The sequence below is a fragment of the Callionymus lyra genome, chromosome 5 (genome assembly GCF_982586985.1).
Source record: "Callionymus lyra chromosome 5, fCalLyr1.hap1.1, whole genome shotgun sequence".
Taxonomy (NCBI): Eukaryota; Metazoa; Chordata; class Actinopteri; order Syngnathiformes; family Callionymidae; genus Callionymus; species Callionymus lyra.
The window spans coordinates 18,765,056-18,792,991 of NC_141822.1; the positions used below are offsets into that span (position 1 = coordinate 18,765,056).

At 37.2% G+C, this 27,936-nt stretch overlaps 1 protein-coding gene across 1 annotated transcript; it reads left to right on the plus strand.

The window, feature by feature from the left end:
- Positions 1-89: 89 nt before the first annotated feature.
- Positions 90-27,533, plus strand: pnpla7a (patatin-like phospholipase domain containing 7a). Its single transcript, XM_087791337.1, has 36 exons — positions 90-232; positions 578-626; positions 807-881; positions 1,170-1,257; positions 1,353-1,435; positions 1,933-2,033; positions 2,115-2,255; positions 2,326-2,485; positions 2,570-2,650; positions 3,601-3,729; positions 3,810-3,890; positions 5,096-5,225; positions 5,303-5,374; positions 5,446-5,522; positions 5,593-5,748; positions 5,876-5,953; positions 6,769-6,974; positions 7,056-7,187; positions 7,691-7,814; positions 8,219-8,332; positions 8,419-8,485; positions 8,569-8,718; positions 9,370-9,433; positions 9,640-9,808; positions 13,025-13,207; positions 13,342-13,460; positions 15,089-15,245; positions 17,041-17,157; positions 17,231-17,300; positions 17,383-17,499; positions 18,601-18,749; positions 19,082-19,234; positions 19,759-19,878; positions 21,706-21,790; positions 23,638-23,753; positions 25,101-27,533. Exons 2-36 carry the CDS (start codon positions 579-581, stop codon positions 25,218-25,220), a joined length of 4,032 nt encoding a protein of 1,343 aa, XP_087647463.1. The 5' UTR covers positions 90-232; position 578; the 3' UTR covers positions 25,221-27,533.
- The last annotated feature ends 403 nt before the right edge of the window (positions 27,534-27,936 follow it).

Genomic DNA, 27,936 nt, shown 5'->3' on the forward strand with positions numbered 1-27,936 from the left:
ACACTCATCGATACCATGGCAACAGGAGCAAACGGGAACCGGTTGGCTGCTGTTTTGAAGGGGGCGTGGCAGCACAAGTGGCAGCACACACAGGAAACTTTGTTAGCAGCAGCTAACTTTGTTTTTAGCGATGCTGTGAGACGCGACCAGTCAACTTAAACCGGGGAAAAAAGACGACATTTATTTTTTTTTATCTGGAAGCCCCGGTGCCGAGATATCAGTGCGAAAAGAGGTACATATTCGTTGCCGCTGCCAAAGCCCCTGTCGACAGTTCGATGGTCATAAGCTAATGTTATTGTAGCTGCTAGCTTAGGTTGGTAGTGAAAGCACAGCAGCAGGAGAAAGTTCACAGTGAGGCGTCACTGATGGATAAAGATAAAAATATGAGGGTTGGCTGACGTGTCTGAATGATTATCTGACAGTGAAACACGATAAGCATCCAGATACTGATGTTTTCGTAAAACAGTTTGAAGATTGAAGAGCCTTGAGTTCATTCTTCATACCGAGCCTGTGTTTACTAGGGGAGATCACAAGCCCCTTAAATGTGAATAATCGTGAATATTTACGTGTATTTAAGGATGTCCTGCGTTGGTGATGATGGGGACCTGTCTAAATGGGCCAGCTCAGTGAGTACAACACATTTTTGTGTTCACGTTTTTCCCCCTCAACTAGTGCATCATCATCATAATAATAAAGAATTCTATTGACACTTAACTGAAAACTATCAATTGCATTGTATTGGTATAACATTTAGCACTCTTCTTACCAGTCATGTATTCAAATACAAATATAATATGCATTTGTAGATGCTGGAGTCCAGCAAAAACGAGTTCAAAGCACGACTACAGCAGTTTGTGGAGGAGAGGATGCAAACCACTATGGTAAGATGTCTTATATACTTTACTAATATTTACAATTTAAAACTAGATTAATGTCCAAACATGCTGACATTTTCAAATGATTATCAACACAACCAGCTGTGCAGACTTGTTTGTTTCGCGACACTATTTACTCTTCAAATTGTTACGTTTAATTGTAATCATGTTGATATGGGAGTTGAAACTCATGAAGGCATGATTGTGGGTGTTAATGTACTTTATGTTATGATGGTATCAGTGTCTACATGCTCCTCTGTCTGAACATCAAAACACAACTTTTCTGTTCTCCAGCTCACGGGTGTCCTGATTGGCGCCGCAGTTGCAGTGTCGATGATTGGAATTGTGGTTCTCTTTCTCTACAGGAAATACAAACATGCACGTGAGTCTTTTTTTTATGTAGACTTTGAGGAAACACTTGTCTTGTATCTTCAAGTTTCTGCGATGTGAATAGTAACATCCCCTCTGTGTTCAAAGGTCAGCAACAGCCTGGCGTACCACAGTATCGCTTCAGAAAAAGAGACAAAATGCTTTTCTATGGAAGGAAAATAATGCGCAAGGTGTGTCAGTTGCTTTACACTGATCTTGATCTAGTATGCTTAGAATTATTCATTGTCACAAATACATTTATTCATATACCTTAAATCCACAAGTATGATTTAATTTTATTTGAATCCATGCTGTTTGTAGTTATTAAGGTTAAACTGGCAATTATTAACATGGTGATTGAATTATTTTTTCTGTTAATCTCTGGAAAATAAAGTCAAGTTAATCAACTGCAGATTAAGTGGTCTGTATGTTGATGACGTTCCCAGAGCAAATCAATCAAGGCAAACCTGCTGAAAGTTCAAAGTTTAGACCCATTTTGACGAATATTTACCTTTAAAAATTTAAAAAAAATATACACAAAATATTATTTTGTTCTTCAGCGTTAGTCACAATTATTCTAAGAGAACATTGTATTGCTCATTTATTTCAAATTATTAATCCTACATTTACTTTAATTTGACCAAATATGAAATAAATAGGCGTTTTATGTTTTGTTTTTAATTGACAGGTCCAGACATTGTCCGCCATCCCTCCTTCCAGCTCACCTTCTGTTTCTAAGCAACCACAACGCATCCGTAAAAGAACCAAAGTCCTTAGCATAGCTCGCAAGTAAGTCTGATTCATTAGGACTATAAGACGATGTTGTGGTGGCGTAGAAGGCATACAAACATGACTTTATTTCTCGAACAGATTCCTACGAATCAGGAAGGATCCGCCAACCCTCCAACCCAAAGAACCACCTCCATCTTTGCTGGAGGCTGATCTTACAGAGTTCGATGTTCAGAGCTCCAATTTGCCCTCGGAGGTGCTGTATATGCTGAAAAATGTCAGGTGCGTTTGAAAGAGCAACACATTCCCTGCCAGATGTTCTCATCAATGATCTTGTTGTAACCTTCATCAGGGTCTTGGGTCATTTTGAGAAGCCTCTCTTCCTGGAATTGTGTCGCCACATGGTTTTTATCGAGTTACAAGAAGGGGAAGGACTTTTCAGGCCTGGAGATGATGACGACAGCATCTATGTGGTTCAGGACGGTCGACTTGAGCTCTGCATTCAAGAGAATGTACGTAAAGAAGAATCATGTTTATTTGTAATGTGGCCACAAATGGTTACCTAGTGAATGTAGCTAACGGAGACAAACTTTTAGGATGGCACAGAACCGGTGGTAAAGGAGGTTCATCCTGGAGACAGCGTCCATAGTTTGCTGAGCATCCTGGATATCATCACTGTAAGTCCTTCTTACTTCTTTGACTGTTGGACTTCTTCATTCTAAGTTTTTCCAATTTGTTCTTATTGGTTCAGTCCAGCAATGTGTGTGCCATCTAAAAACAAGTAAAGGTACACTTTTAGCATTCTTAGAATTAACAAAAAACAAAACAAAATAACAACAAAAGGATTAATTTTGTAGTAACATCCAAATTAAGTCTATCAACAGCTCCCTCTGGTGGAGCGGTAGCTCAGAATCATGCAGACGCCTTATGATAATCAAGTATTTTTATTCTTTACATTTAGAAAATCTTTTCTACAGACATTTTCAGGCCAAATAGTTTCTAATGAATCCACTTGTGATGACAATACCAGAAGGTTGGCTAATGTTTTTTTTTTTTTTTTAACATGGACACTATACTGCATATCTAACATGCAATAATCCCGTCATGGGAGGAGTTCCAGAGAACCCTGCTGCTTTTGCTGATCTTCAAAAAATGATAAAAGTGGTCCATCAGGAAGACAAAATAGATTTAAAAACAACAGCTCTAGAAGTCCCCTTTTTCCAGGAAACAAATGTTTATTTTTCACATAGTCTTTCGATGGAGCGTTTTCTTTTTTTTGTCCAAACATTTTCAATTATAACAAGTTGATGTTTCATGATAATGCTTAGAGAAATGGAACGCATTAAACTTGTTAACCCTTTGTAGTTTGTTTGTCTCCACAAATCTGTCTGATCTCCTGTCATGCATTGATCTATCATCTAAAAAACTAAACTTGAACAGTGACCAAGTGTTTTTTTTTTTACATTTTCAAAATAACATTTCAGTCCAAAGAGCTTCTAATGAATTCACTTGTGAGGACAATACCAGAAGCAATGCCTTTATGCTTTATTTCCTCCGTATTTATTCCTATAAACATATTGTAATGTCCATAGTTTACTTACCCATACTATTGTTTTGGGCCTGGCAGGGGTATCCAGCTCCATATAAGACTGTTTCAACTCGAGCAGCCACTCGCTCAACAATTCTACGTTTGCCTGCATCTGCCTTCGAGTCTGTCTTTAGGAAGTATCCAGAAACACTTGTGAGGGTCATCCAGGTAAGAATCGGTGACACTTATATTATTTATAAATCTATAGTTTTGGTGCTGTGGTCTCAAACCGTTTCTCTGTCCTATAGATAATCATGGTTCGCCTTCAAAGAGTCACGTTCTTGGCGCTCCATAACTACCTAGGACTTACGACGGAGCTCTTCAATCCGGTAAGAGCAAGAAAATGAACTGTGCGTAGATATTCATCTCCGTGTCAACACATCCTTCACATAGATATGATCTCATAAGCACTGCTGGTTGCAAATTAGATCGTACACACAAGAGGTGATGTGCAGTCTCGGTTGCACATAGAAGGTTATTTCACACAACGCTAAGCAGCTTCATTGCAGAGAAAATCATCTCTATTCTCCTCTGCATACAATTTGAATGGTGTTGTAAACTTCTTGTTATGTTTTCAATAGCTTGTTTTTGCATCTGCAACTAACCATAAAAGCGTACATTTAATTACCCATGCCAAGGAGTGGCAGAGGTTATGTCATCAGTGTGTGTTTTAAAAAAAAAAATCAGTCTGTTTCTGAAAATAATAGCTTAAAGCTAATAGCTTAATAGCTAAAAAAAAAGAATATATTTTAATGAAACATTTATGATTGCTTAGCAATAAACTAGCTTAGAAGTGAAAGTATATATTAGTGCAGTTCTGTAGCTTCATCTGGATTTACTAACGTTTTGAAGCTTTTGTCATTAGCTTCGAGGAGCAACATTTGGTTTTTAAAAGTGAAGTCAATGCTGAAATAAAATAACACATGCTGCAGAAAAAAGTCATGTACACACCTTGCCAAAAAAAACCTCATCATTTTTTTCTCACATTTTCCTTTTGATATTATTCTTTTCATGAATTTTCAAAAATTTGCTTGGCTGGCATGTGGGCGTGTATTGCTCGTAGTATCTAGGCTAGAGATCCCGTAATTGACCTTTAACTGTTGCTACATTTTCTGCTGTTTTAAGCTCAGCTTAGCCTTTGCCTCAAGATCAATCTTTCATAAACCTGGAAAGAGTCGGTTTAGCAACAACAGACGCTTTAGCTCTAACCCAAATCTCTTAAAATAGATCTACTAATGGCATGTGACTGTTAATTGTTGTGAGAGATGAATTGGAAAAATAGCTTGTGGTCAGGAGTTGTTTTCCCCCCCAGGAAACCTTTATTTTTCACTCGGAACCAACACAATTCTTTCATCATTGAATTGGTTTTATTGTCTTGATTAATGCTATATATTTATAAATTCATGTGTATTCCTTGGGGGAGGTATGAACCTACTAAGTGCTTTTCTAGTTAATTTTATAGTTTCTACGTATTAAAGAAAATGAATGTAAATTATGACCAAAATAGCCTCTGATTAATGGGCCTGCTCTGCAGGAAAGTCAGGCGGTGCCCTTGACCAACGTGAACAATGTGATCGGAGAAGCTAATTCTGGAAAGATGACGCGTCGGCTACACTTCCAGGACGAGTCGCCAGCTGGTGCCATGGAATTTGCTTCAGAAACAGGTCACGAACATCCAACAACTTCTCAAAATTGTGCTTGACACTGACCTAATTCTGCCACCTTGTGTCACAATGAACAGATGGTTCAAAGGACAGCCCTCCAAACACATTTAGGAAAGCACGGTCTATTTCCATGCCTGCGGACCCCACAGGTAGCTGCACCAACTGTCATTTAGTTTTTTTTACCTCTCCAAGTTTTATAGTATTTTGGTATGTCCTGCAGGTAATGACTTGAATATGGCGTGTGAACGTGCTCGTGTCACCATAGATGAGACTCCACCGAGTCCTGTGACTCCTAGAGTAAGAATCAACAGCAACATTAGCTTCAATGTTTGACCCTATTCTCTATAACCATTATCTAATTCTGCAGTCTAGTCTGAAGAAGAGTGTGACGATGCAACACAAACCCTCGGAGGTGTTTCACTACTCAGACAACGGAGGGCACTCTGACTCCATCTACCTCAGCAAGAGCTGCGCCACTCTTCAGGCTGCCAAGAAAGATCTGTTGGGAATCATCCAGTTAGAGGTGAGACCTAATGTCAAAGTAGATTTCTTTTCCAAAGTGTATTTTCAAAAGGTTAAAGTCACACTTTGTCTTTATCATTTTTGCGACCACTTTGTCACAAGCAGACCCTATTCCATGTGTCTTTCAGGACCCTACATTGCTCGAGGGAAGAGTTACACTTCATCACGTCAAAGCTGGATCTGTTTTGGCTCGTCAGGGCGATCAGGTCAGACCGTCATCTCGAGTTAAATACTGTTCATCATGTACGTTAATGTACAGCATATCCTGCATAATCTCTTCCTTTAGTTTTACTACAAGAGAGCGTTTGTGAGGGAAAACTCTTAGATCATATAGGACAAAAAGAGGTTTCCCTTCCAACTCCAAACAGAACACAATGCTTTACGAAAATAATTTGACATCTGAAATTATATTCTTTGTCTTTATCTGAGTGTGTTGAGTCTGGTTTCTGTAGACCAGGAAGGATTACTCGGGGTGTGAGAAAATATAAATGCATTGTGATACAGCTTAATATTTTTCATGGTACTGTATCGATATTTAAAGACATTTTATCGATTTAAAAAAAGTATTCTTTTAAGTTGCAGCAGACATTACGTCCTCCGCAGCTAAACGAACAATGAAATCCTGCGAGATCCCGGCTATGACTGAGGATGAGAGGATACAGTCCTCTCCAGCCGCTTTTAAAGCTTGTGTTTTGGCATTTTGGTTTCAAAACAAATGAAAGTGGGTAGATTTTTGCCAAGCCATTTACTCGCTACGACGTCAGAGTCAAGTACTCGGGCAATACTAAATTCCTTTTTAACACTGGCATCTTTTTGAGTCACCATATTAACGTAAACATGAATCTACTTTGATTTTTGCTAACGATATAACAAGCCACATACATTCACTTGGAGGGCAGGTTTAGGCCCTGGGCCTTGTATTTATCACATAATATAGATGATGAAAACCAAATTAGATCTATATCAGATTAAGCTAGGTCTTAGATGGAATTAACTTGTTTATAAATTTGTCTTGTTCTAGGAGGTGAGCATTCACTTCGTGATCTCCGGGCTCCTCCATGTGTACCAGCGCATGATCGACCGCGAGGAAGACACGCGTCTCTTTGTGACACATCCCGGAGAGCTTGTCGGTCAGCTGGCCGTCCTGACCGGAGAACCCCTCATATTCACCGTCAAAGCTCAGCGTGATTGCAGCTTCCTGTCCATTTCTAAAACCCACTTTTATGAGTCAGTATCTTATAACTCATTCCAACTTGTGAATTAAAGTTCTCACTCCTCACTCTTTTTTTTCTTTTTTTACTGTTGCAGTATCATGCGTGTGGAACCGAAGGTGGTCCTGAATGTTGCTCACACCGTGGTGAAGAGAATGTCCTCTTTCGTCAGACAAATAGATTTTGCTCTGGACTGGATGGCAGTGGAAGCTGGCAGAGCTGTTTACAGGTTTGTCTAAGATTAAAAACAAAGATTTTGTGTTAGTCAGGGTGCGAGTGAGGTCGTGAAAGGCTTAAAAAGTCTGGTTCTTTGAAAATAGTTTCCCAGACCTGGAATGAACCTGGGATTTTGTGCAAAAACCTTTTCTTCTATATCCGAGGTTTAATACACTAAGACACTCATAAGCTGTGTGTCATTGAGTAGGTTGTCATTTGAAGTTAAAATCAAAAAATGTTTGTATTTTCATTAGTTTTTTTTTGTAGTACCTAACTTGTTTTACTACAAATAGTACATTCATTAACTCAATTGTTTAAGCACCTTTCTATGTATCTCTTCAGCAACAATCTTATTGTAAAAATTAGATGTGTATAAAGTATAAAACCTGTTATTTCTTGTGTAAAAAGTCTTTACTTGTTATCATAATTACAAAAAAGAGCTGGTTAATGAAACATGTCGTATTGAATACATGGGTTGTCTAAACCGTGTCTTCGGATGCTTTGTGTGTTTTACAGACAGGGAGAGAAATCAGATAGCACTTTCATTGTGCTGAGCGGACGACTGCGATCTGTTATCATGAAGGAAGATGGGAAAAAGGAGCTGATAGGAGAATATGGGCGAGGAGACTTGATTGGAGTGGTAAGACCTTTAATTACAACATGTACCAACACTGCTTTAAAGCATCGCTACGTTATGATTGTGACATTATTTATTTTATTTTTTCATATTTTCTGTAGTGATTGGTTTTTGCTCTCACTGTAAAACTCTAGCTATCATTTTACCACCGCTCTTTACTACATCAATTTGCCTGTGCAGTTGCATTCATTTCTATTATCGCTGAAGTACAGAGAGAAAATATCAAAGAAGTTAAAACAGTAGACCAAACGAGAGCCTTAATCTGGATTTGGAATTGCAGTTACACTGTTCTAGCACTCGGGGGAGCCAAAAACAAACGTTAAATCTTCTATGGTGTTGCTTTAATAATTTGATTGTGCTTTCTCAAGATTGAAACATTAATCCAAATGAGCCTCTCCTCGCTTCAGGTGGAGGCTCTTACACATCAGAACAGGGCCACAACGGTTCACGCTGTAAGAGATTCTGAGCTGGCGAAGCTGCCTGAAGGAGCTCTGAGCTCAATCAAGAGGAAATTTCCACAGGTATGGAGAAAACAAAGAAACACAAATGGACCTCGAGACACTATTCTAGTATTCCTGCTTCAAATAAATGATTTTGTGTTGCTCAGGTTGTCACCAGGTTGATCCATTTACTTGGACAGAAGATTCTCCAACAGGTCAATGGTCCTCTGACAGGTCTGTGTGTTCTTGATCTCAGTGATATTTGTTTATTTCTTTGTAACTGCTTGAGTTTCTCATGTTTATCTTGTCGTTTCCAGCCCGCAGTTTGGCTCTTCACACCCCTGGAAGCAAATGGGATGCAGGGAATCAAGCTACCAACCTTTCCACAGTAGCAGTGCTTCCGGTGTCGGAAGAAGTGCCGCTCACCGCTTTCACTCTGGAGCTGCAGCATGCTCTCCTTGCAATCGGTAATAAACACAAGCTCATACATTCACAAACTCTACTGTGACTCTCTTGGGGACATTTATTTCACCTATGACATATGAAGTTTATACCATATGAGACACTAATGCCTTGTAAAATGTATTTCTGGTTGTAAAGAAAGGTCATAATATATTCAATAACATTTTAAGATTATATTTTTTGGCCTTTTTACCATTTTGTTGTTGATTTGAATAATCTAATTTATCCTCATATATTTAAGGATGCTCGCTGCACTGCATTGTAGTTGTAATAAAAACACCTCATCCGTTTTGTTGAAAACACACAGGCATGTATGTCAGCATAGAACTTGGGCAGTTCATAGATAACCAATTTATGTATGATGAAGTATTCGGTTTCAAATGGGTTAATACTTGAAACATTTTGGAAATATGCAACAAAAAATAACAATGGTAATAACATGGTAATAAGACAGCTGTCTACAAACAAGACGTCAATTTTAAAATGTTGGTAAAGCAAAAATACTCCAAATATAAAAATAAAAAGCACACAAAATTGAGTTTGAGTTGGAAAGAGCAGTCGTATAAATATACATTTGTGCTTAGTGGCTCTTAAATACACATGATAAATCGTTTTATGACGTTTAATATCAATAACGTGTTACAATTCTGTTGCAGGTCCTACACTACTTCTCACCAGTGACGTCATCAAGCAGCGTCTGGGAGCTGCAGCGCTAGACAGGTATCATCCGTCAAAGTTGGCTTTAATTTCTCAAAAGAGATTTTCTTGTGTCACCCCTTGAATGTTGTTTTGAATCCTCCTGTTTTCCTTATTTCAATAACTTCAAATGAAATTCCCTGCCTGGCTCTGCGGGGAGTTACAACTCCAGCTAGCTGCCAGTTTTGGTGACGCTACTGCTCATTAATGGACGTGTACTTCATCTGCAGTGTCCACGAGTACCGGCTGTCCAGCTGGCTTGGCCAACAAGAAGACATTCACCGCATCGTACTTTATCAGACCGACTACACACTGACGCCTTGGACTCAGCGCTGTATTCGTCAGGCTGACTGCATTATTATTGTGGGACTGGGAGAGCAGGACCCGACTGTTGGGGGGGTGAGTTCTTGCTGATGGATGACATGTGTTTGAGATTATGTGGATTTTTTACAAAGCAAAGGTTAATGTTGGGAGAACAAAAAGCATTTTTTTTAAATAGTATAACAAATAAATAGGGTTGGACCCATGGGCTTCTGATTAGAAATCATGGCATAAATGTTAAAAGGTGTCTGATTTTGTTGCGATATTTTGGTTTTATTTTTATTTTCCCAAATCGAATTCTTAATATTATCCATAAACCTTGTATTTATTTATAAATGGAGTTATATTTGTGATCCTGCAGCACTCACTCTGCATCTGAATTCGCCTGGAAAAGCCACAATAACTCCACTGCATATACATAACTTGGTCTTTTAGAACTGACAGAAATTCAGCCTATAAATAATATGTGACGGAACACAACGCAGAGATATTTTCTATTACAAACACACAGAAGAATACTTTTTTTTAAAGTATGTGTGGTTTTATTACTAACTGTTTCAAAACAATTACCATTCCAAATATCCATCCATTTTCTACTGCTTATTGTCCTTATGGAGGCCGTGGGGGGGCTTGAGCCTATTCGGACAGGAGACAGGGGACACCCTGGACAGGACGCCAGTCTGTCGCAGGACACACAAAGACATACAACCATTCACACACACACTCATACCTACGGACAATTTCCTCAAGTTCCCAATCAACCTCTGTATGTTTTTGGATTGTGGGAGGAAACTGGAGTGCCCGGAGTAAACCCTCATGGAGATAACATACAAACTCCACCCAGAAAGCTCAATGTAAAGCCTTTCATTCAATTTATTTACAAATGAATAATTCAAAAGAAAATGCTAGATTAGTTCAAAGTAGATTTTTCAATCAAAAAATCCAATATCATTCAAAAAGCTTTAAATACTCTATTTTTTTTTTAAGCCTTTCTTTAAAATGAATTCTACGATTCCATTATTAAAGATAAAAAGGTAGGTGATGCTATCAAGGAGATGTTTTTTCAAGATCACGTTCAGTATAGTTTTATACGACACCTTTCAAAATACATCTGTTCATCTCTAATGTCAGCATTACTAGGATCACCTGAAACACCGGCCCTTGATGCATCTGCTCTTAAATTAAACTCTTAATCCTCATCAGTCACTCCTCTGTGAACACGTCTAATTGTATCTGTTAACAAGCCGACTACACTTTTTTTTTTTTTCGAGCTGATTTTAATCTCGCTGAACTCATCAGAGGAACGATTTTTCAGTGAACCGACGAAGGTCTCGATGTTAGATGTTTGATATCAAGCCTGGTCCTTATCATCCTATTATTGTGTTGTGATTACGTCTGCAGGTTTAGCCGGCTAAATGGCCGAACAGCCCGTGAGCGAGTCGTGTCTGACCCTTGGGTATAGTGGAGAAATGAGCGGCCGGGATGGTTATTGTGGAAGAGGGGGAAGATGGGAAGTGCATAACCAGCTGATGAAAGAAGTAATTGCTTTGAGGGGGAAAATGGGCACCAAGAAAAGAAAAGAATGTCTCCTCATTTAACAAGAGATGGTACAGAGAAATGGAAAGATGGATCAATATTTGCCCCTGCACAGAATGAGTCACTGCTCTCACTAGACGCACACATGCATACACACAAACACGCACTACAATTTAGCTACGAGTCATCAACCTCTTTCAGATGCTGAACCTTTCTCTCATCTAAATGGAAGTAAATCAATGCAATCAGAATATTGAATGGTTGAATGTATTTCTTTCAAATATTGAAAGGTTGAATTCCTTTCAATTATTCAATATTTGTTATATTTTAATTTCAATTATTCAATATTTTATAATTCGTAGCGTTTTAAATTCAATATAAAACAATTCAAAGTGTTTTTAATTCAAAATATTTTTTTTGAAGGCTTTTAAATTCAGCATAACAGTGCCACCAGACAAAACTGGATTACACTTGCATGCATAAACGATCAGGTGACGTCACCACTGCTGCATCAGTTTAGATATTTTCACGACAAAGTATCGACTTTGTTTTAATGTCTGGAGTTTAAACATCTTAAACTACATCTCACGATCAATCAGTAGATTCTGATGTCAAAGGATTTAAACGGAAACGATAGTTCACTCTCATCCTTCACTGTAAGACGGTTTGTTGAAGTTTTTTTTTTTATATTGAATTTAAAAGCCTTCACATTTTTTTATAATGAATTTAAAAGGCTACGAATTAATAAATATTGAATAATTGAAATTAAAATATAACAAATATTGAATAATTGAAATTAAAATATAACAATATTAGATATTAGAAACCCTTCAATATTCTGATGGCATTAATGTACATCCATACATGTACTGTATATTCTCACAAGGTTTAAAGATGTGAGAAGATACTACATTGAAAAAGTGGAGTCATATGTGGTTGTAAGAAGAGAGCTAAGCCAAAATGTAAACTCTCTGTATAACGGTCTATCTAAATCCCTCCCCTCATATATTTGCATGACTGTAGTTTTCTCCGGGGGGGTCTGGGCTCTAGGGTGAGAAGCACGGTCATCCAGTAGTGTCAAAGTAGAACTTCATGCTGGTTAGGTGTTCAGGGCATGTCCCACAAGGGAGACCCAGGACTTACTGGAGAATACAGTGTCTCTCAACTGGCCTGGGAAAGCCTTAGGGTTCCCCTCGGGAAGAGCTGGGTCTCTCTGCTTGAAGCTGCTGCCCCCTCGATCTATCCCCGGATAAGAAGAAGAAGACCAGATGAGGCATTTAAATGGATGAAAAAACATGTTGCTTTATTCATGGTAAATGGTCAATGGTTCATACTTGTATAGTGTTATATAAGTCTAACACTCAAAGCACTTTAGAGCCTTTCATGCACACAATAACACAGTGATGGGAGTAGGCTGCGAGGCAGCGTGCTAGCTCACCATCAGGAGCAATCGGGTGAGGCGTCTTGCTCAGGGGCACAAAGACGCACTTATATCCCGGGCTGGGATTGAATGCGCAACCTCTTAGCTATGAGCTAACCACTCGTATTATATAACGAAGGTTATTAACTTTTTAACTTCTTCTATTATTTATTTAATTGTAAATTATGTTTCCGACATAATCTGCCCATTTTCCCTTCTCCTTGGAAACCTCTTTGTGCCTAAATATAAATGACTATTTAATCTCTTCTGGCTATTATGTTTTCAACCCAAATCACTCTAAAATGTTCGCAAACATCTGCTCGTCGCCTTCCCTCTAGCTGGAGCGTATGTTGGAAGGAAGTGCCGTGCGAGCCCAGAAGCAGCTGGTGCTGCTACACAAAGAAGACGGGCCTCCACCGAAAGGAACCGTGAACTGGCTTAACATGCGAAGCTGGATTTCCCGACACCTCCACCTGTCTTGTCCCAGAAGGGTGTTCTCTAAGAGGAGTCTTCCCAAACTGGTAGAAGATTTAAATTCAGTTTGATATTTTTACGTTTTATGATTCATTGTTAAACATTACATTAACCGCCTCTCATCGGAGAAAGTGTTTTTTTTGTTTCTCCTCATTAAACTCGCTACTGTTACGTTTTCTAGCTGGAGCTGTATCAGCGCGTGTTCGAAAAGCCTGCAGATCGTCACTCCGACTTTTCTCGCCTCGCTCGGGTGCTCACCGGCAACGCTATTGCCCTGGTTCTAGGAGGGGGAGGGGCCAGGTGCGTAAAGCCTTCACTCACTTATCACTTTATCTAATTGATTTATTCTATCTTACTCTTTTGTCTTGCTTCTCTCTCTGATGTTTGTTCACATTACAAATAAACTGAGTATTGCTTCCCATACAATACTGTTTCGGTTATAAACAATAATAACTGGAGCTTGAAATAAAAAGGAAATGTAATTGTGGTAAAATCTAGTTTACTCGACTGTAAACCATGTTACTGATGCAAAGTAAACAATGGGGTCCCCAATCTTTTCTGACCCAGGGATCAGTTTAATGTTGCCAATGAATCGGTGAGCGAGTTTGCGTTTTACTAATATTTTTTACTTTACAAACTTGTATGTGAGTAAACTTGAAACAACTGTCTTGACTTCTCAAGAGTCACAGGCTGATGGCACCGAGGAGAAAATCAGTCTTCATAAATAAAACAAAAAAACCCCCAACAGACGGTAATAATAAATACAACAGATTAATTCATTATTTTTTATATTATCATCAATAGTATTCTTCAATCGTTCTCTGCAAAAAAGGAGCATATTTATTTATATATATATATATATAAGATATGCATGTCAAGCAGTATAAGAAATTATGTTAATTTGAGATAATTGAGAGTAAATTAAATAATAGGCAATTAATAATCTTATAATTACACATTACAAATGTTTTGAAATCTAAAGAAAACCGAAAAACAATTCAATTTTGTAATTTGAGAAATACCATAAAATAATCATTCCTACTCCCTGATTATTAAACATTAGTATTTGAGTATACAAGTGATTAAATAACACACAAAAACACAATTTCTCATAATCTTAAGAAAATACAAAGATCGGCAAATCAATTTCATTCCTTTGCATCTTGTTTTGGCACATTCACACTGTAGTTACACTATACTGACACTTGGGGAGCCAGAAACATGTTTTCAAGCTTACTTATTTCTGCTTTAAAGCAAGAAGTATATAGTTTGCTGAACATAAAAATATGTTATAATGTATTCAAATAGTTCTTTTTTAATGTTTATAAAATTTTAGTTCATGCTGCCTTTCTGAGCCAGCATTGCTTGTGCTTTTAGTCACTACCTTGTGTAACAATGCAGATTTTATTGGACGCTGATTAAATGGTGTCGTATTCGTCAGATTAAAGCTCCTTAACATTCATTGACAGAACAGTAGAAACTTTATCATGATGAGATCTAATATACTGTACTTTGTGTAGATGTTAAAAAGTATAATCAAAATAATGTGAGTCAAGATAAAAAAGTATCTCAGCCTTCATTGATAAACGATCTGTGCTGTGTGTTAATGTAGATTCTTTTTAACTACCTCTCAAAAACACTGTATTTAGTAAACAGCCACTAAGAAGGATTAAGCTTCTCACCGTTCACTACAGAAGAGGGAGCAATACCAGGATAAGTCGATGCACTTCAAACAGCTCCACATTGAAATGAGTTTTCAAGCAGTGAGAAAATGGGGGAATCAATTGGTGGCTGTCTGTGTTAATATTGCTCCAACACGGCTAAATCAATGTTATGGTAACACTGCTTGCATATTTATGTTATAATCAATACGTTTAACTCTGCTCTGCTCTCTTCCCGTGTCCGTCTCCCTCCACCTCACTCCTCAGGGGTTGTTCCCAGGTCGGAATACTGCGAGCTCTCGGCGAGTCCGGCATCCCAGTGGACCTCGTCGGTGGCACCTCGATCGGGTCCCTGATGGGGGCGCTGTACGCCGAAGACCGCAGCCACAGCCGCATGAGGATGAGGGCAAGAGAATGGGCCATGGTGAGAGTCAATACTCTATCTTTTATTTTTTTTACGTCACTTAAACATTTTTAAAGAATATTTCAACCAGCTACTCGTGGTTTATTTAACCGTCAATGTTGTGTCGATTACAGTTTTGAACTTTAAGCATTTTAAATAATTAAAAGCTTCAAGTGTTGCACAGGCAGTTTGATTTCTGTCCTTTTCAAGGTGACTGTTCATCATTAATTCTCCTGTTGCTTCACTTTTAATTTTGAAGCAGTTAAGCATGAGGTATTGATTTATCATCAAAGGTAATCTGGTCGTCCTGCACATAGCTCTCGTTCTACCTCGTGTTGGAGGCTCCTTGACACCAAACTCGACCCCTTATTTATAAAAGCACGGTGATGCATGACACCTGCGCTCTCCTTCTTTTCTTTTCTCGCTCTGCCTTTTCTCGCCCTCCAGTATATCCCAGACTCCCTCTGCCTCTGTCCTTGGTCCTGAACTCTGGTAGAAGCCATTTGCTGATTTTGCAGTGTTTCTGCTTTTATTGTTGAAGTGCATCTGGGAAAGAAATACTCCTTGATACGAATACAAATAAAATATGAGTAACATCAGCGCTTTCTTGATCCCCTGAGCCACGTTTAATATCTGCGGGTTCGCTTGATAAGAGACGTGACCCGATTGCTCTTTATGATTACATGTCGAGACGGACATTTTAGTTTCATTAAGAGCAGAAGGCAACATTTGAAGGTGGAGATCAAAGGATGAAACGATAGCAGCAGAAATGGGTGATATTGTAGATGATAGTAACAGATGAACAGATTGAGTATTTTAAATCCTTAAAAATAACCTTTGAATACAAGATGTCAAAGAAGCAGGATATATATGCAGATGAAATGTTGTGTTGTTGCCGTTTCAAATAATGATAATTTAATCGTTAAAAAATATTATGTATATAATATATGTGCGCTTCCCTTCTAATTCTAGCACCATTCAGTCAGGCCCCCTCGCTGAGCAGGCCGGGATTGGTCGAAACCATCCAATAACAGATTGAAATGTGAATTTTCTATGTGCTTCTCTGATCACTTAGACCGCTGTATTGTATATTATTATTATTATCGTAGACGATTATTGTGGAATTATTACTTGTTTTCCCTCAAAACGTATCCGATGTAAACCTACAAAATGAATTTTAAAATGCGTTAAACGATCAAACTTATATAATTCAATAACTTAATAAGTTAATAAATAGTATTATTGTTGCTTTAGAGGATGTATGTGTGAGAAATAAACTCACAGAAGTTCAGTTGCAAAGACGGATTGAGGCATAGGTCAGAGATGACAGAAAATAGGTTAGGGCTATAAGAATTAACTTGTGTCGCATGAAACATTTAATTTACCTTTTATATCTTTGGTTTCAAATTTGACCACTTTATCTTTGTTTACAGCATAATGTTTAATGGTACCTTATGTACATGTACCATGGTACATTTTGACGTAATTATTTTTTCCTTACTTTTATAATATGAACAATCATGACTCATGTACTAGAGCTCTATTATTGATAATTAAATTTTTAACACAGCTCTTCACCACATAACCTGCTTCGTGGCAGTGAGTCAGAGACGTTCTTTTTATCTGTAAGTACTGAGAGATGTTTTGAACTTACAAGGAAGATAAAACAAGAAAATTACTCAAAAAAAAATGTGCGCACAAAAAATGACCAACAACGAATGCGTAGGGGTTGTACTTTTCTTGACTATTAAAACAAATGTTTGCTGCAGATTCATCTGCTCATGTCCTGTGTGTTGCCTTTGAATCCTACCTTTAGGAAATGACCTCGGTGTTCAAGAAAGTTCTGGACCTCACCTACCCCATCACGTCCATGTTCTCTGGTGCGGCCTTCAACTCCGGCATCAGCAACGTCTTCAAGGGCAAACAGATCGAGGTGTTCTTTATTTCTTCAGCCAAATCATTGGAAAAATGATCTATAGTTTCATCCTCACCTTTCCTCCCTGCAGGACCTGTGGATCCCGTATTTTAATATCACAGCCGACATCACTGCCTCAGCCATGAGAGTTCACACTGATGGTATGATGATGTTTCCCGGAGCTTTTTTTTTTCTTTAAAATGTTTTGTAAAACCTCACTTGTAATCGCTCTGTATTTTTGAGGCTCCCTGTGGCGGTATGTTCGTGCCAGCATGTCACTGTCTGGCTACCTGCCTCCTCTGTGCGACCCTAAAGATGGACACCTCCTTATGGACGGCGGCTACATCAATAACCTACCAGGTGGATTATAACAGTCCTTCCCAACCCTTGGTTCGGGGGCCGCTACCGGTCTGTGAGACATCTATTACCAGGCCACATAGAAAAGCAACAGAAAAAATATCTATTATTACTATATTACTGCTTAAAATGTATTTTTTTTAGAAATAGAAAAGTGATTTTCTCTGTAATAACATTAGCGCGTGACTCTTAACAAGTGAAAATGAGTAACACAAACTCTAGAAGTAAAAGTGATTCCATATAAATGAACCTTAAACACAAACTTGAGCACACATTTGCACAAAATATCTCTAATAGACACACAAATACAGAACACAATGGTTGGCATACAATTAAATTTATTTTTGTTGGTGACTATAATCCTGACATTTAACCGGTCCAGGGTACAAAAGGTGTTGGTGACCTCTAGATTACGAAACCCCCTTTTTCCCTTTACTTCTCCTATAGTTATGTGATACTTTTGACCCAATATTTATTCTATTATAAGTATTTCCTGTCACACCTGAAACCTGTACCTGAAACTAAAAGTATTTGAGTTAGGATTAGTTATTCAAGCATTTAGAAGTTCTGTTTGTGTATACAGTGTGTCTTAAAATGGTATTACTTGTTGCTATGGTAACATTTTATTTAGACTTTGCAGACTGGATTTGAATCATTAGGGTCACCGGTATCTGAAAATAACTTCATTCATACGTGACATTTGAACATTTCATTTTTATTCTTATTCTATCTTTATTCCTGCCAGAAAAAGTTATTTAAATAAACTTTAGATGATGTCAAAAGGTTTCAGTAGCCAGTGATGACTCACAAGTGAGTGATTAGAGGTGTCGACTCAGGGTTTAACACATTAAAAGAGGCATTATCTATGAGGAGATTCAAACATCACGATGACTCGCACACCTCCAGGTCTCTTTGTAAATGGAGTGAAATCTGCTCTCTTTTTTTTTTTAACTCCCTAAGTGGTTTAAAGGCATCAGCTTTGAATACTTCTCTCTCTAATCAACATGTTTTCCTCTTTACATCACTGCGACCTGGACATTATTAATCAGTTGCCTTTTTCTTTCTTTCTTTCGTTCCTTTACGGTTTTGGCTTCGCCTTCCCAGCTGATGTTGCTCGCTCCATGGGGGCCAAAGTGGTGATAGCGATCGACGTGGGAAATCGTGACGAAACCAACCTTACCAATTACGGGGACTCGCTCTCCGGATGGTGGCTGCTATGGAAACGCATCAACCCACTTGCAGAGAAAGTAAAGGTAATGAGTTGATAAGAAAGTAAAGGTTTATCTCTAAAATAATCCACCAAACTTAATCAATATTAATTATTACCTCCTATGATGAGGCTTTATTGATCGTCCAAAAAAGAAAATGAGAAGAACATGTACAAAAAATATAAATAACAGATTAGAATTTAATGTGTTGTCACCTGGATCCGTCCCCTGCTTATGTCTTATCCTTGCTGTCAATGATATTTCAAATGCTTAAAAAGGTAAGACGCTAAAATTCTTTAAAATCACTTTGTTTGTGAAAATGAAACAATTCAATGTGTGGGCGTCTCCCTCCTTACCTGTGTGCACCTGTTGTTCAGGTGTTGAACATGGCCGAGATCCAGACTCGACTGGCGTACGTCTGCTGCGTTCGTCACCTGGAGTCCGTGAAGAACAGCGACTACTGCGAGTACATCAGACCGCCCATCGATCGATACCGCACGCTGGAGTTCGGCAAGTTCGACGAGATCGCTGTACGTATTTTTTTTAAATCTTTTAAATGTAGATCCTTGATATTAGCATTACTTTAAACTTGAGTGTTTGAAAGTAATTGAGTAGAACTGGACGAGAAACAACATATTTTTAGGAATTTTAATTTGTATTATTATTTAATTTTTAATTTTCCATTGCATGTTTATTTCTTAATTTATAACCAACTTCTACATTTAGCTAGCATGTCATGTTATTGACTTTAAACTTGAACGCTTTATTTATTGTGAAATAAATTGTGTTTCTGTTGACATTCTGTGACTCTCTTGGACAGGCTTATTCCTGAAACTATCTTAGTTAGTTACCTGTTGACTGTGAAGTCATTAATATACGTATTTCTTTTGCAAAATAAATCATTAATTATTTAATATTTATGTTTGAATAAATTAAGATTCTGTACACATTAAAATCAACTTAAAGAATTGAAATTAAAATTGAATTGGAAATTGGAAAATGAACAATTCTGTTTGCAATGTCATGCTGACTTGTTGTGGTGTCTTGCCTTCAGGAAGTGGGATACCAACACGGGAAAACTGTGTTTGACGTGTGGTGCCGCAGTGGAGTGGTGGAGAAGATGTTGAAGGACAGACACCAGGAGGAGTTTCACAACACTCAGAGCAAGAACAATGTAAGAAGCTGGTACTAATATGCACACACATGCATACTCGCACAAACACATGTGGTTGTATATCTATGGCAGTTTATCACCATTATCAGAATATTGAATGGTTTAATTTTACATTTAGACACTTTTTATCGAAATGTTTTTTTCAAGCTTTTTATATATTTTTTTCAATAATTTGTTTTGATAATTTGTTTATTGAAAGGTTTATTTATTTATTTACAATTGAAATAGAAAAATATTTTCAAAATGAATGACTTCTTAATTTTCAAAATTCAATATTGTTTTTCATATATTTGTATAAAAGTTCCTGAAGGTTCCATCAAGTAGCTCTGTACTCGTTTGGTCTTGTCTGGTGGCACTTTTGTACAAACATGATTGAATTTAAAAGACTACAAATTCGTAAATATTGAATTTAGAAAAAATATCGGAATTCTTATGTGAAACTTTATGTGTAAAAACAAAAACAACTAATTTGATTATGTTAAAAAAGTAGAAAATTTATGTTTCACTATAGAAATGACTTAATTCAATAATTTAAAAAAAAATGCAATGCGTTTAGTTTAGTTTCAGTTTTATTTTAGGTTTTCTCATTTCTAGATGCTTATAATTTTAACTTCTGTTAAATGCAACAAAAGGACTTTATAATGTGAAGGAAGGATATTGTTTTGTGAAAAGTTTAAAGGAGCTTCAATGTCACATAATTAGTTTTTATTTCACTGTCAGAGTAGAAGAAGTTACAATTCTTGGTCCTGAGCATTCATGGCTCTTTCACAGCTTAGAAAATATCTTGCACAACAAACATTCGTACTGTATGAAGTTATACACGTTATATACTCATGAGATCAGCTGCCGGGAGAGAGTGCAGGGAAGGGAGGAGGCGGAAACAACTGACAGTCGGGTTTGATGGACTTGCATCAAGAAATAATTCCAATGAATAGTTTAAAGTGATTGGATGGTGTTTTTTCATGACTCTACAGAAGGCCTCTGTGTAAAAGCATTTTATTTGATTGGTTTCCTTTGGTGTGAAGAGGGTTTTAAGCCATATAATATAAATGTACTGAGACGAAACATAAATGCATTAATTTAATGGGTCGACAAATCTTTCCAGTTATCCATGTGTCTCCACTATTAAACACCACATGGCTTCTTGACCCTACATCAGGTTTATTCTAACCACTTCTCACCGTTTGTGGGATAATAAACCTGAGTTATCACAAGTCATACACTGATTTATAATAGTACTATTTTCATTGCTGTGTGTTAAGATGTCACTTGTTTGTTATTGTCGGGAAAAATGAGGATATATTTAACCTCAATCTGACAAAAAAACAATGTGGAAAGAATAAACAAAATGTTCAGGTCGGTGTCAAGAACTGTTTTGACAACCGCTGCAGAGCAAAATAACACAAATTAGAAGGAAGAAAAAGAGGAGGAGAGGAGGAGGAGGATGTCAGAGCAATGTTCTAGTCATCTTAATTTAAACAGCACGACTCGGTAATGTCGTATAATTCTACTTCCACGCTTACTTTTGTCTTTTAAACAATGGCAAACCCACATACTCTCTTAATGAGGAACTTCTATTTTCAGGCCCTTGTGTAGAAGCAACTCTCCTGAGGTTTCCGTTTCACGAAAAAAAATAATGGCTTTGTTAATATGATTTAACACGGAGTTAAAAATTTTAAACAAAACACAAATATTAATTCCTTGATCCATAGTGTTGCGTGAGAGATAAACTGTTGTTGTCAAGGCACCGACGATTATAGTGTGTATTTATAGACACGGATGTTGATGATGTTGTCCCACTTTTAGTCAAACTTTTACTTTTTCCAGGTGGTGACGTGTCCCAACGCTTCTTTCACCGACCTGGCTGAGATCGTGTCCCGCATCGAGCCCGTCAAGCCTGCGCTGGTGGACGGTAAAAACTGCTGCTCTCGAACTCTCTCACCTCCCGCAGCACCTGCAATCATTGCCATGTGCTACCAGCACTTTCAGAGCGAATGTGCAGCCGCTGCACTTCAGCCGCCGTCCGAGTATAGCTGAAAATATATGTCGTCGCTTTCTGCTTATCTTAGCTCAAAAACACACACGGGGGTCTGGGATTGATCGCAACCTCATTTCGATTAAAACGGTAGAGCTGTTACTGCGTTAAGTATTTTAGAGATACTTTAGTTTTTTTCTTAAATTAAAGCAAATAAACCTGACATCATTTCATCTTGTTAAACTCTCTCAGAAATAGATTTAGCTTTTTCCTGCAAGAGAAAATGTGTTTGTGTTGAAATACGATGAAAATCCCTTGTGAATTTGTGACATGAACATGTTCAAAAAATAATATGAAGTCATGAAATCATCTCAATCTTTGGGACACACTGGGATTTTATATATATATACAGTATATACAGTATATATATATATATATGATGTTTTTTCATGTCTAAGGTGCAATAGCCACCATATTACTGGTTTGTTTGATTCAAAGACAATTACAATTGGAAATGACGGCAATAATAATCTGAAACAATAAGAGACAAAAAGAGACAACGATCACAAAGTACCACAACAACAACACTAGACCTACACAACAACAAATATAGCGATCACAAAAGACAACTATTCGAAACGACGACAACTTTTAGATACAACAACCAGACGCATCCGTAGTCAATATACGATTAAGTACAAGAATAAAAATAAGAAAAGAAAATAACTAGAAACAACAACAGTAATAGACACACAAAAACAACAATAAGGGAAAGAGAATAAAAGTAATAATCAGGATCAACTATTACTCATAAAAACAAGAAAAGATCACTTAAAGGGCAATTAATGTTCATTTGAGTGTCTTTTAATTTAAATAGTTTAATCAGAAAATGTGCTTAAGCCCCGTCCACTGAAAATACTTTGTGTTTCTGGAGATGAAATCTTGTTTACCCCAACCACACTCACTCTTCTGTGATTGGTCAAACATCTAGGTTTGTCACCACATGTCATCAATCCCAGGTCTCCAAGTCTCCACCTCCAAATGACTTGTTGTATAAAGAAAGCGGGGTGTGATTACAGCTGGCTGGAGGATGAGTGAAGTCATTATTATGTGTAATGGACTCCGCTCTCGTAACCTCTCATTCGCTAAGATTTCAGACGGGGGAGAACTTTATAAAGTATTAAGTTCAAAACATGGTCATGATGAGAGACTTACTGCATCTTGCAGTGAGTCAGGAGAGTTGGAGTTTTCACATTCGTTTCTCTTTAAAACAGTAATGACCAGAACTTCATCATCAGAAACACATGAATAAAATGAAAGACTCTGGAGTAGATGATAAGTTTCCAGGTTAATCCTGTCCGAGAGCTGCTCTAAAAACATTTATCTTTATAAAGCAGAGTTCATGTAATGGTTCTAATATACCGTTTTTGAAACGACTGCTTCAAGTCTTCAGTCAATTCATTTCTTCCCTTAATGTGGATCATTAAACTAAATATCTAAGTATCTTGATCAGATGAAGTGTTTTTCAAATGTATATTGAAGTCACTTTTACAAAAATGAATGGTTACTTTTTACATTTATATTTGGCATAATATCATTTTTACATAAAACAAATGGTGGATGTTTTATATCTTCTCTCTCTTATATTAAGAGAAAATAATCTTTAACCACATTTAAAGGCCTTTTTTTAAAAAAAGTTTTTGGTTTCACTGCTTTGGTGCACTTTCGGTTTCACCCACTTTCTCACTCACTTGTGTTTCCTTTCCTCACCTCCTTCCCGTCAGAGGAGTCAGACTACCACACTGACTATGACGAGGAGGCAGTGGAGAGCGCTCTGTCTGACATGGAGATAAGTGGTCGCTATGGAGACCACACGGAGGGGGAGGAGACCTTCGACACGGTGCGGATCTTTGCTCACTTTTGTGGGACACTCACTTCCCCATGTTGAACTATCTTTTGTGTTTCCCTGGAACGAGTGACTCGACCAAGTTCTGCACTAGATTTAAAAACCTTCTGGAAGCCAAATTTCTCTCTGGCTGTTCACGCTGACGTCGATCCATCTCATCCTCGGAATAGACTTAATACGTCAGCGAACCTTCCAGGAGAGACTTATGAGCCGCAACTCATGGTGTTTTCTGCTGTAGTCGGCAGCGGAAATGAATAAGGCACTTAAATTAGTTCTAATTGGAGTTTTTCATTTATTAAAATGTGTCTGGAAGTAAAATAGAGCCGTCAGAATATTGAATAGTTGAATTAAGATGTTGAAACTTTAGATTTATTTGATTGAAATGTTATAGATTTTTTCAAGTATTAAAAGGTTGAATTGGTTTTCATTAAGTTATTCAATTCACTCGTATTTATTTCGAACTTTAATTTAATTTAGTTTAATTTATCAATCACACAAATACCTTTTTATGATTAAAAATATGTACACTTGAACTATTGGAATGGAAAGTAATTCATTTTGAATATAGACATATTTTTAAGTGAACAATTAAAAAAAAAAAACGAATTAAACCTTAAAATAGAGAAAAAGAATTCAATGATTCAATGAAACTAATAAAACCTTTTAGTAAACAAGTAATTAAATAAATAAATATTAAATAAATAATAATAAATAATTTTCTTTTCAACAAAACAAATTCAATCTTTCAATATAAACATCAATACGTTCAATTATTTAATGAAACCAATTAAATCTATCAATAAACAAATCTTAAAATTAATGGAGTTTTACTCTCCTTTACTTTCAGTTTATTTAATAATATTTTCCTTTAATGGAACGTTTGTTGTTTTATCTTATTTTAAAACTGTACTGTTTTAATGTATTGGTTCATTTTTAACTGTATTTGTTGGCTTTTATGTAAAGCAATTTGTGACTATGGTTTAAAAAGTGCTATATTGATACAATTTTTATTATTATTATTAAATTAAATAATTCATAAAAACTAATTAAACTTTTCAATCAGCAAATTATACATTTAAATAATTAAATAAAACCAATTCAATCCTTCAATCAACAGGTTATTAAATCATTTTATTCATAAAACAAATTAACTTTTACAATAAACGATGTCTATCATTTAATTATTCAATAAAATGTTATATTAAATTATTAAGCACAATGAATCTAATCTTCCAATGTACAAATTATTGAAATTAATTATTCAATCCAACAAATTCAACCTTTAAATATATCAATTACTCCATAGATGTGAGTGTTGACCTGCTGTCGTCCATGTGTCAGGATGAAGAGCTGGAGGGAAGTCAGCAGCACAGGATGCTTCACCTCTGTGGCGACGACCGACCGACCCGAGCTCCACGCGACGCTTCACCGGACGCCTTATCAGACCAGAAGCTCCTCTGAACCGTCGGCCCGAGTAAACCGACGGAGTGACGGGAGGTTCGTGCCTCTTCCCTCTTCCACCCGTGATTGACAGCCTCGTCACGTCAAACACACCTGTACACACCGCCAGCGCATCCCATCATCCCTTTTCTCATATTGAGATCCAGTTTGTTTTCAAAAGAGATCCACGTCCAGAATAAAGAAGCAGGTTCAGGTCGCGATCGACTCCGATAATCCCGGAGCTTTTCTTGCTCTCCACGTTTATTTATTTGACGAGTTCCTACAAATGTTTCTGCGACCAAAGACATCGACGATATTGGGACTGAAGACGCTCCAACAATTGATCGGTTAATTCAACTCGACAACTTTCAAAAATGGACCATTTTCAGTTTGTATTTCACTCCACGCTCCCTTTTTTTTAGATTATAAAATATGTTTTCACTGGTTGGTGGTTTATTGATGATCAGACTTTTTTTTGGTACCGTTTTTCTCGTTCAGAACCAGTCGTTATGATGGGATAGATTTCCTTCACTTGATATGTGTTCGTTCATAATGATGCCTTTTTGCTTCTCAAATGCATGATGCAGTGTTACCGATAGAAATGGGTGGATGAGGTTTCATGAAACACCTGGTGAGGTTTCATGATACAGGGTCGTGATTTTCAGAGTGCGATAGATTCCTTGAGTTTGTGTTTCAAAGCCAAATGTTTTAGAGCAGAGACTGCCATCTTGTGGCCTTGAAGGTGAAAGACGCTGTATCACGAAACCTCGTTGATACATTATGAGTTCCAATAAAGTTCACAAGCAACATGTTAGGATATTGGTTGTTATAAATATTCTATGTAAAATTTCCTTTTTTTTTGTGGCAAAAGTTATTTCAAGTACCAAAACCAAGCGGTTGAACCATTTCTGTTCCTTAAATTAATACAAATATAGGTTTTATTTTCATTAATGTTTACTCTGAGGATGAATATGTTTACAAATTGTTCATTCTAGTGTAGAGTCCCAATGTTGTGGACATGTATGGAGTTATATTACTGCCACCGTAATATTGAATAGTTGAGTTAACATTAAAGTTGAAACTTGTTTTTATTGAATTATTATGATCATTATTTAATTTAATCATTTCTTTATTTTAAGTTTGAATTCTATTGTTTCTTTATCTGGATAATTGAATAAGAAAAAAAATTACAAAATGTTTTTAAAAACGAAAATACTTATATTCAATCTAAAATTAATTAAATTAATATTATTTATTTTTTCAAAATAGATCTACAACATCAAAATATGAAACTCTAGGTGTAAAACAAGTATTTAAGTTGTAGTATTTAATAAAAATGTTCAATAAAAACGAATTCAACCTTTGATTATACAAATAATTGAATTAAATTATTAAATAAAAACAAATTCAACCTTTTAAATATAAAACTAATTGAATTTAATAAGTTTTATGGTTAACAAAGATTTAAATAAAAAACATTTGAAAGGTTAAATTCAACTATTATCTATTATAATATTCCGATGGCACTGATAACCCTGCATACATATCAACAAAAGTGGGCTCAGTTCTGACAATGGAGGTACGATGGCTTGTGTGTTAAACATGTGTGAGAGTACATGTGAAGATCTGACTCCAGACCAGCTGTGTTTGTACGAGCCAAGCGTGGCCTTGACTGTCGGCCCAGTTCTGTCCTCAGCTCTGTGCCAGGAGGAGAGAAATAACCATCACTCTTTATCTTCTCCTCCTCCAGCACATCTGTGCGACGTCACCTCATCCACGACTCTGTTTCACCGTCCTACTGAACTACTGAATTATTACAACTATTGTCTTTTGATTCCATCGAAACAATCCTGTGTCACACTTTGATTCACTCGAGCACTTTATCGTTTATTCACTTTACTTACTTTATATTTCCTCCGTTAACCACTCCTGATTTGTTGATTTATCGTTTGTCCTTCGAGTTATATTTTCAAGGCATGAGATCCTCGAGTCGCCAGTTTTAAAAATAATTCTCGTAGTAAAAATCAACACGGTTGTGAAGAAAAAAAAAAAAAAGGTGAAGCTCCTCACTTTCCACATCCTGTCTTCTGGAGTCACCGTGAGTGAGGACGTGTCCGCTGGTGGAAAAACCTAAGAGTCATGTTCTCTGGCACGATGGGATGTTCTCCTGCTTTACGAGATGTCGTGGACGGCTGAGGTCACCCGTGGAACTTTGCCAAGCGCCTAGAGCGACAAAAACTCGTGGCCTCAGTTCTCGACAAGAACCGTGTTGAGTTTCAGTCGTTCGATGGAAACATGTTTGGAATTGTAACTAATAAACTGCTCTGTTGTTTACGTCCTCGTCCTCCTTCTCTAGTGTACGCTCACACGCTGATGTTCTGGTGAAGCTTCGTGAAGCTTCGTGAAGCAGTGGCGTGTATTTTAATGGTCAGTAGGTGGCGCCCCCCGGGTAGAAATAACGTCTAATTGCAGTAGAATAACTGCTCCAAGCATTAGATTGAAAAGCAGAGACCGCCATCTAGTGGACATTGGAAATAATGACACTGTTTCATGAAGCTTCGTCGACCCGTAACAAGCTTTAGCACGTTTTTACTCCAGGCCCCCGGGGCCAAATCCCACATGATCCTTTTGATTTATTCGTCTTTGATAAATGTACTTTATGCTTTTTCTCACACTATGAAATAATATTTATTTATTCATTATTTTAGTGCCTTGCAATCGCCACGTTTGCCCAGTA